This window comes from Triticum aestivum, chromosome 5B (genome assembly GCF_018294505.1).
Source record: "Triticum aestivum cultivar Chinese Spring chromosome 5B, IWGSC CS RefSeq v2.1, whole genome shotgun sequence".
Classification (NCBI taxonomy): domain Eukaryota; kingdom Viridiplantae; phylum Streptophyta; class Magnoliopsida; order Poales; family Poaceae; genus Triticum; species Triticum aestivum.
Window position 1 is genome coordinate 461,978,100 of NC_057807.1, and position 9,547 is coordinate 461,987,646.

Sequence of the window (9,547 nt, forward strand, 5' to 3'; positions counted from 1 at the left end):
TTCTTTGGAGGTGTTCGATGTCGACCAAGACGCGGTGAGGTGTTTCGGTTTTGGGCAGGTTTTCCCGCGTTCTAGTTGTGTTGTCGTGTGTGGCTGTCCTGAGATAGTCGGATGTGGCGTGTCATGTACTAATTTTTTCTCCTTCTATAAAGCTATGGTACGTAATTTGCGTACCCTAAAAAAATATTTTTTGCAAAAAAGAAATCTCCACAAAAGATAATCAAGTTTTAGTTAATTTTACGGGAATTAGGAAATGGAAAAGGACAGGATCGCCCCTGGCAAAAATTACCCTAAAAAAACACGCTCTGCCCTGTTCGTCCCGTTCGCCCAGCTCCGAGTCCCCGTCCGACAGTCCCTCCGCCGCCGGAGCTCCTCCGCCACCCCCGCCGTTATCGCCGGTCCCCTGCCGCCCTCTTCCCTGCACGAGCCCGCCGTACCTTTCTGTACTCTCCTCCGCGCGGCCCCGTCCATCCTTCTCTTAGGCTCCCGAATCCTGATTCCTGAATCCTGTAAAGAGGGGAGAGGGGAGAGCAGTGAACCCGTCACTCCCGTCTTCCCCGCCGAGGCGGCGCGCCGTCACCGCTTCTCCGAGCAACCTTCACCCACACTCCTCCCAGACCTCCACAGCCCTATCCTTCATCGTATTCTCCACAAATCCTCTCAATCGAAGCTGCTTATTGCCATCACACCGCCGCCATTGTTTGTATCCATCCTCCCCTAGCATGGTGGCTCTACGGTGCGGTGGAAGCGCCGCCGCACACATGTCGGCGCATACAATAACGGCTCCTCGGAGCGGAGATGGTCGCAGCGCCATCCTTCCCATGCGTGCCGGGATCAGGGAGCTTCCCCTGAGGGCTTCCTTGTCACCGTCCTCGGTGTCTCCACGGACAGTGGTACAGTAACTATTTCCCCCCTGATTCACTTTGGTTAATTCCATGAGAATTACTACTCCGGATGACTCCTAAACTACGGCATTCACTCTTCAGCGCTGCTCCGTTTTTCGTCGTCGTCGCACGGGGGGACATTGCTTCCAGAATAGGGGAATGACTGAGGGATGGGAGGCGCTGAAGGCGGCGACGGCCGACATGTTCCGCCCCCTGCTCCTCAACATTTCCGACATGCGCTCTCTCAACACAGTTTACGACCTCGAAGACTACCAGATTGGCATGCTCTTTGGTGTGCTTCAGTTGTTCCCGCAGGCGATTCTGATATGCTGTCTCTGAACCCTGCTTTTGTTACTGAATACTGAGTTATCTTTGCCTGTAGGTGTTTTTGCTGGACTCGTTGGTGTTTACCAACTGTGGAGGGCAGCCCCTCCCATCTTCGTTGATGCTGCTCTTGGCTACATCATATATAAGCTCAGTGTCATATCATCGGAACTGCATCGGCTGCGCAAATCCAACAGTTTAATTAACCGACTGAAATTTGGTATTTACTCTTTTAACTGAACTAATGCTCTCTGCCTTCTCATGACTGACTCATTTTGTGGTGGGGGTGGGTGGGGAATAAGCTGATGCGTGACGCCATTCTTGGACCTATAACAACATTCATAAATGCAGCAATGTAACATCTTTCATGTAGTGTACTTTTGTGCTGCAAGTAAAATCCTAAAGTCAATTGTTATACATAATAAGTCTCCTAGAATCTCACAAATACTAATGTAGTTACATGTAGAAAGAAGCTGGATCATTGCATCAAGATCTCATGGTTACTCAACTTGACCCATTATGAAGCACCAGCAGAATGTTATCATTCGTAGCATGAATGGATTCCTGGTATTCCTGTAGTGAGCAAAAGTCAAACTGAAATAAATAAATATACTACTGTATTAATCTTTCTTGTTGAAGCTAGGTCTCCACATTTGAAGCTTACGGTCCAAAAAGTTCTATAGTAACTTCTGCTTATTTTGATTCTTCAAACAGTAGCCACTATAATGGAATATATCAGTATCCGATTAACTCAAATGTACAAACATTTTGAAATTATAATGCATATCCTATCATTGGCTCAAGTAGTGCCATTACTTTTGCATCTCCATCCTTACCTACTACTTCTATAGACAACACTTCAAGATCTTATATTTAATGAATAATTTCCAAACAACAAACTGATGGCTGTGTGGTATACTACCATAAGACAGCATGATTAAGAACTTGTGTCACCAGTTATTAGTTCTAAAAAAAAAGGGCAACCTGGTGCATGTAGCTCCCGCTTGCGCAGGGTCCAGGGAAGGGTCCGACCACTTTGGGTCTATAGTACGCAGCCTTTCCCTACATTTCTGTAAGAGGCTGTTTCCAGGACTTGAACCCATGACCTCATGGTCACAAGGCAGCAGCTTTACCACTGCGCCAAGGCTCCCCTTCTTCACCAGTTATTAGTTCTATAATCATCATTTGACCTTCTGGATTCCTTGTTCAACAGCTTTCCCACACAGAAAATAACAACAACATTAAGTATCAATTTTGACCTTTAATCGCGTCTATCGAAATTCAGAACAGATCTTCACCTTTGCAGATTGCATGCCATTTTGCTTTGTTGTTTGTAATGATTTAAGCTACCTTTTCTCATCATATGTGGTGCTTATTGAAAACTTTTCGATGCAGGGTTCTTGCTTTTCATGGCCCTTAAGGATTTCAAGAATAAATATGTACTTCTTGATATTATCAGGTCAGTATGCATTGTAAGACTACTTTGTTTGGTAATTAAGTGCACCAGCTTTAAATTGTTTGGTATCCTCTACTAATTGTGAACTGCCGTTATAGAACTAGTTAATGAGATAGTTCACAGTGATGGACTAAAATAGGAGAACACAAGTTTATCAGAAACAGTATTGACCACGAGAATCTAGGAGCTCTGGAAATATGTTGTTCTCCTCTGCCGCTTCTCCTTCCAAGACATAAGATTGCAGATTCTGGTTTATAAGAATGAGGATGAAAAGAACTTGAAATACATTAACCATTATATGATTTCTTCATCTGGTAGCTGCATCCCCTACAAGGCTGGTTTATGTTGGTTTGAAAAAGGATCACAACACAGGCACAAGAAACTGCCTGTATGTTAACATTATGTTGGCATAGTTGCAGTGGGAACAAGGATGTTGTCTCTGGAGCTAGGTCTTAAGGGCATGCTTTCATGTATGGCCAGTCCCTCGTGTAAAATATTTGCCGTCAAAATCCTACCATACAAAGCTAACCAGATGAGAGCTTTGTGTTAGCAATCGCTTCTCCTTGGCCATACATACTGTATCTGGCTCAAAACATAATATTCTGGTTGTCAAGCATTCATTGCTGTCACCAAATCCATGTTGGTACATCTACAGCGGTTTGATATAGGCACATTGATGAGAGGGCTTGAAGCTGCAACTGTTGAGCCTGGGTCATCTCATTTAAAAGTGTGACTTGTCTGTGTTGTTTGGTAAGAGACCTGCTACCGAAATATTTTTGCAGTTATACGTACCATCTAGTGGGAGACATAACTATCACATCCCATGCCGAATGCCTGTTCTGAAGCTAGTGTCATAATTAATGGCCAAAAGATAGAGGTACTCTTCATGATGGCAGAGAAAGGACCAAGGTGCTATAACATGTTTTTGAATTTTCATCTTCGATTTGTCTGATCACCTTAGTCAAATAGCACTGATGTGTTGAAGGCCTATTCCCGAATTTCGAATCAATTCAGAGAGCATCACAGTTCAGGCTGCATGGGGACCAAAAGAAGCACTGGGACTTTAGGAGGAAAATGGCTTGTTAGCACTTTGGCTTTGACCTATCATTGAATCATTGAAGCAGGCACTCATCTAGAGGAACAATGCCCCCATGGATTACCTGTTGTAGGAGCTTACACGAACATACATAGTACACTGTTCTTGTTAGTGGTAGCACATCCTTGGCAATTGTAATCCTTCCCCAGAAAGATATCTGTTTTCTGTTCTCCATTGGTATCTTATCTATTAGAGGCTGGTAATCACTGATCAGTTTGAATTGTGAATCATATTAGAAGTCCTCAGTAGATAAGAATTGCTACACCATGCAGCATCCAATCAAAGTCTTTATATTCAATTGTTCAGCTATCCCTAATATCAGTGTGATATACATTGGACCTAAGATTTAGTTAGAACTAACTTTAATGTTCCCTAAATAATTCGTAGCAATTATACAGCCTTTCTTTTACATTCTTTCATTGTTCTTACCCATGTTGCCATATTTTGATTTATCTAGTAGTGCTCTAACTAAAATGGTATTTCATGGTAGGTTGCCACTTTTCTTTCTGAACGTTGGTACATTCATGTTCGACGTGGCGGGATTGAAGAAGTATGGAAGGCGAGTTCTGATTTCTTTTGTTAATCTATTGAAAATGAGAGGCGGAATAAAAGAAATATTCAGGATTGTGTGGTATCCTGGCTACGTTTCTCCATATGATGATTCTTTTGGCCGGAGATGAGCCTCAGGGGTCGGTCTGTTATGAGACCTCTATGTGAAGACTTGATGTAAGGCAGGTTTAGAAGTTATGAACATTCTTGTTAAAAACTAAATGCCGGATGTAGGGGAGGTGTTATGTAAACCTGAAAATGAAATTCGAACACAAGGATAAATGCAGTATTTCTTTCACCGCATGTCAGTTTCATATCTTCCAAATACTGATCCACCGACTTCTCATGGACAGGGTGGTTTCCACATGATTATTTGCTTTTAAGTTTGATGAATGCATGACAATTCTTTGAAAACAAATGAACTGTTTTTTAATTTTGAGACGATAAACCTCATTTCAACTTATGTACTATTTGTACTATTTACATGATGTCATCTAAAGTTGATATTATTAAGAGGCTGTTCTGATGAAAAGTACGTTGATTTCAGGGCGCTAAATACAATGCAAAGTTACCTCGATTATATACAGTTTTTTGTTACAATGAAAAGGCACACACACGCATCATCACATGCCCTCTTTAGAAAACGCAAGCCAAATCTAGAAAATGCAAGCCAAACGAGGTAGCTCAACAATATGCCGCTCCGTAAAAGAATGGGAATCTGGGTACAACTCCTTGTTTTTTGTGAAGCTCTTCACGGGTGCTCTAAAAAACTCTAGAAGCTGGAGTTGACGGAAAATTATCCACCACTGCCACCAGCAAGGGGATACCAATCAAATAGTCGTTCTTGAAGCTGGAACTAGATGGAATCCAAACATTATCTTTGGTAAAGCCACAACTCTATGAAACTGCTCCTAAGTGAATTTGGTGAAGTGAAACTGATTTTGATGGAACGGAGATGTTCCATATAGGCCCTATAGCATGCCTAGTAGAAATACACCGATGTTAAATTCACATCACCGTCGCTTCAAACCGTGAAGTTGTGTACCCATGATCTTCTTCGACGAAAGGTCGTTTTTTCTCCAAAACTGTGCCGTTTTTGCTCTTAATTTTAAGACCTAGATACACTCCAACATCCAAAAAAATCAACGGGAAATGATACAAGAATCATTTAGTTTACACCTATCTAGAAGATTGATTATCACCACTTCTCATCGACCAATTCATGTGTACGTGGAAAAAGAAAATATCAGGTAGAAACCATGTTTACGATGAAAACTCAATGAAACCACATTTCAAAGTTTTCAAAGAAACTAAAAAAAGAATAATGCTAGCACAGTGATAAACATGTGGAATTTCAAGTTTGAACTCATGCTCATTTGTGAGGTATGTACACAAAATCAACTGAATATTAGTTTGAACTTGGCCATTTTACATGCTTACGAAACATCATCCTCCCAACATATTACATTTTGTTTCATCTATCTTTCGACTTCGCAATATTCAACCTCCCCTGTAGCTTTCACTCGTTTGCACTGTATTGTCGTTGCCATTGGATGTTTTGCCATCTCGAGGACCATTGGGAGAATCATTCTCGCGTATTTCTTCATACCCAGCACGTCGCATCCCACCGAAAAAAAATAGATCATGAAGATCGCTACCCTGCGTCACAGTTGATAGGATGCACGCATGTTAGCCAAACCTTCAAACAATTGCATAATCATTGACATGTCGACGATCCTAGAATGGACTAGGCTTTGTTTGTATAGCTATTCAAAATATTGAATCTGGGCAGAAAATTTCCTTAAGAATCTTGGATATCAAAGAAAATTATATTTGGACACATGTCGTGGTCTCTAATAACATACTGCAAAAAAATTCTTCAAATTTACGCTTTTTTCACATTTTTTCGATTTTAGATGCAGGGGACATGATTTACCCACTCCACACTTTGATAACAATTGGTCTAAGTTAGATTCAATCAAACCTATTATAGAGTTTATAAGAGTAGTTCTCAGCCTTATCCGACCAGGTACAATTTTACGAGGCAACATGCAACAAACCGGAGATGTGTAAATCAACAAAGAATGTGATCTCCTCGGAAAGGAAGAATGATCAACATTAACTAAACGAGTAACTTTTTTGGTGTTGACAGACATTATGGGCTAGTAGGAAGTCAAATTTATCTCTTACTACTAACCTGATATAATCACCAAGGGGCACAGTGCTTTTGCTACGATATTTGACAAGTAGAGCGATGATTATACCTGCGCAGATAACACGTATAATTGCAAAGGTTAGTAAAAAAATACTCCAGACTGTGGAATCCTGCGGTGAAGTACTTTAACTGTAAGGTAAAATAATGCAATTAGTTACAGAGATCCTCTGAAAACCTTACTTAGTTTAGACAGAACCTAAACCCTAAACCCTAACAAAGAAAACATAAGGTGGGGAGATGGACTCACCGAGTTTAATCCGGATTATCCAGTCGGGGGAGAAGCCCCGCCGCCGGACGTCGGCCGCGATGTCGCTGAGCTTGTAGAAGGCGTAGTACATGGCGATCTCGATGCACGTGGAGGGACTAAGCTTCCACAGTTGGTACATCCCCATACACGTCATGATGGCGCCGAAGGGCATGCCTATATGGAACTCCTGGGTGTCGAAGACGCTCTTGAGGCTCCTCAGGTCGCCGAGGAGCTCCCAGAGTGGGCGGACCACGCCCGTGACGGCGCCTATCACGGCGGCCTTCGCCTCCTTGGACTCGCGCCGGAACCGCTCGTTGATGGCGGCCCGGCTGAAGTCCGTGTTTTTGAACTCCTTGATCTCCCCGATGGTCAGCCCCGCGGGATACACGACGTCGTCGAGGTCGCCCCAGTCGTCCACGTCGTCGTGCGAGCCCTCGCCATGGAGGGTGGTGGGCGCGAGCTCGCGGGGCTCCTCGACGGCCGGGCCGCTCAGAACCAAGTCGTCGGTGCCATCGCTGACGACCATGGCCAGGACATCGTGATGGTCTTCGTCGTCCACGGCCTCGCCGATGCCCGTGGTGGGCGCGAGCTCGCGGGGCTCCTCGACGGCCGGGCCGCTCAGAACCAAGGCGTCGGTGCCATTGCTGAGGACCATGGCCACGACATCGTGATGATCTTCGTCGTCCACGTCCTCACCGATGTCCGTGGTGACCGCGCGCTCGCGGGGCTCCTCGACGGCCGGGCCGCCCAGAAGCAAATCGGCATCGGTTTCGTCTCTGTGGTCCATGTCCACGACATCGTAGTGGTGGTCGACGGCCGGATCGCTCCAAGGCGCGCTCTCGGGATCAGAATCGCAGCGGTGCACGCGCGGGCGCAGCGCCGACAGTGACATGGACAGGGAGCGCGGCGCCATTCGCGGTAGACGTACGCGAGCAGGGGCGCCGAGCGGGGAGAAGGGGGAGGCCGGACGCCGCCGTGGCGCGGTGCAAACCCTGGCGGCCGGCCAAAGACACGAGTATGCGCCTGCAGCCGGCGACGCCATCACGTACCTGTCGACCGGCTCGATCTGTCGACGGACTTTTTTTTAAGTGGTGCTGTGTCAATAAAAAAAAAAAGGACAAGTACGTGTATATGGTGAGGGGAGACTTGTCACGCCGTGTCGGTTATGGAAGCAACCCAGGACTCGTACGTATACGTACATGGTGAGGAGACTTGTCCTCGCCGTTATTTTGGCACCAAATCGTTTCCTAAAGCTTCCTGGACACTTGTCACGTTCCAAACTTTCTGGTAGTTTTTGCATGTGTGTACATTTTTTTTGAGTACTCATGTGTGTACAATTGTACTCCCTCCGGTTTCTACTCCACGTGTCAGATTTTTATATGAAGTCAAAGTTCGTAAAGCCAGCAGACTAACCCCCGCGTCGCCTTGTTCGGGCGGCACGGGGAACCTAGCGCCGCCACCGCAAGGCCCTCCTCTCCCCACTCCCCCGCATCGCCGCCGCCGGAGGGGCCGCCCGCGAAGCCCGCGCGTGCCCCAGGGAAGGTGGCGGCGAGGCATTTTTTCCCCTTCCTGCGGCGATGCGCGAGCGCGCGGTGGCTGCGTCTTCCCGGAGCGCGCAGGCGGGGCGGAGCGTGGCGAGGTCGCGGGCGAGCGCACGGCGCCGGGGCTGGATGGCGCGGGGGTGTGTTGGTGCGGCGCGAGCAGGCGGTGATTCACGTCGGCGCGGCATGAATCTGGCTGCGTCGGCTGCGGGCGGCGGATGGGACGCCGGGGCGGCGGCCTTGGTCCGGGCTCCGTCGTGACTTGGGCGTGGACGGCGTGCGTGCGCGCGGCGGCGCTCGGTCCCAGATGCACGCGTGGGGCGCGGTTTGACGGCCGGACGCGGCAGCGGCTGGCGCGCGGCGGGCGTGGCGACCGGCTGGGCGTGGCGGCTGTGCTGCTCTGGAGCGCGAGGTGCGCTGCAGATGGAGGAGTTGCTCGTCTGCGCTGCTGCTCTCTTTGTGCGGCTTCGATCTGGATCTGGTGTGTGCTAGCTCTTCGATTTGGGTACTGCACTTCGCGTTGCGGCTTTGGTGGCTGCGGTGGTGGTGGTTGCCGTGGTGCTGCGGTGGTGGATGGCGGCTATGGCCAGGGGGCGGTGCGTGTCTGCTCATGGTGGATCGTGGGATCCCGTGGCAGATTGAGGTCGGCCTCGGCAGGTGGTGGTTGATGGGCGGCGGTCGGTGGGTGCAGGTGGCCATCTCCGGGAGAAATCCTTGCTCCGGTCTTCTTCGGAGCCGGTGACGGCGGCACCTGCGGGTGCCGCGATCTTTCTTGGAAGCGTCATCGTGGAGGTGCTCCTGCTTCTCCCCACAGCTTTGGCTCCGGAGGGAAACCTCAGATCCGCTGGATCGGGCGATGGAGGCGTCTTCGCGTCTTTCTCCTCCTTGGGGGCATTGTCTCGGAGCCGGCAACGACGGGGAGACCGGTGGATGGCGGCTTCTTCGCCGCATGGGTTGCGGCATCTTCGCCGCGTGGTTTGCGGCATCTTCGCCGCGTAGTTTGCTGAGGCGGCCTTTTCGGGGGCGCTGATTTCTGTTTGGCAACGATGATGGCGTCGAGAGGAACTCTGGTCGCGGCTCGGGCTTCGGTAGTCGGATCTTCCCGGCGTGTCCGATGTGCTCTTTAGGGCACGGTCGGCGCAAGTCCTGCATATTTTCCTTGTGATGATCGTCGTCAGAGTCGGAGCTGTCGGTTGTTCGCGCGTGTGGCCTTCTGTTGGCATGTGCCGTCATGG

The 9,547-nt window shown here is 48.1% G+C and overlaps 2 protein-coding genes across 2 annotated transcripts; one reads left to right on the forward strand and one right to left on the reverse strand.

Annotated features, from left to right (window-relative positions):
* The first annotated feature begins 296 nt into the window (after positions 1–296).
* LOC123112478 (uncharacterized) lies at positions 297–4,612 on the forward strand. The gene is made up of 5 exons (XM_044533465.1): positions 297–893; positions 987–1,176; positions 1,267–1,428; positions 2,604–2,667; positions 4,251–4,612. The coding sequence occupies exons 1-5, from the start codon at positions 723–725 to the stop codon at positions 4,438–4,440; spliced, it is 777 nt and encodes a 258-aa protein (XP_044389400.1). The 5' UTR covers positions 297–722; the 3' UTR covers positions 4,441–4,612.
* Positions 4,613–5,620: 1,008 nt separating this feature from the next.
* On the reverse strand, positions 5,621–7,893 carry LOC123116442 (uncharacterized). The gene is made up of 3 exons (XM_044537398.1): positions 6,772–7,893; positions 6,507–6,573; positions 5,621–5,968 (listed from the first exon to the last, which is right to left on the reverse strand). The coding sequence occupies exons 1-3, from the start codon at positions 7,811–7,813 to the stop codon at positions 5,788–5,790; spliced, it is 1,290 nt and encodes a 429-aa protein (XP_044393333.1). The 5' UTR covers positions 7,814–7,893; the 3' UTR covers positions 5,621–5,787.
* Positions 7,894–9,547: the final 1,654 nt, after the last annotated feature.

Bases quoted from the DNA above. Each gene is read 5' to 3' on its own strand.
- LOC123112478 (XM_044533465.1), top strand. From the start codon at position 723: ATGGTGGCTCTACGGTGCGGTGGAAGCGCCGCCGCACACATGTCGGCG. The intron at 894-986 runs GTACAGTAACTA...TTCACTCTTCAG, and splicing joins CGGTGTCTCCACGGACAGTG to CGCTGCTCCGTTTTTCGTCG. The intron at 2,668-4,250 runs GTCAGTATGCAT...ATTTCATGGTAG, and splicing joins GTACTTCTTGATATTATCAG to GTTGCCACTTTTCTTTCTGA.
- LOC123116442 (XM_044537398.1), bottom strand. From the start codon at position 7,813: ATGGCGTCGCCGGCTGCAGGCGCATACTCGTGTCTTTGGCCGGCCGCC. The intron at 6,574-6,771 runs GTGAGTCCATCT...TTATCTGCGCAG, and splicing joins GATAATCCGGATTAAACTCG to GTATAATCATCGCTCTACTT. The intron at 5,969-6,506 runs GTTAGTAGTAAG...ACTGTGACGCAG, and splicing joins CCCCTTGGTGATTATATCAG to GGTAGCGATCTTCATGATCT.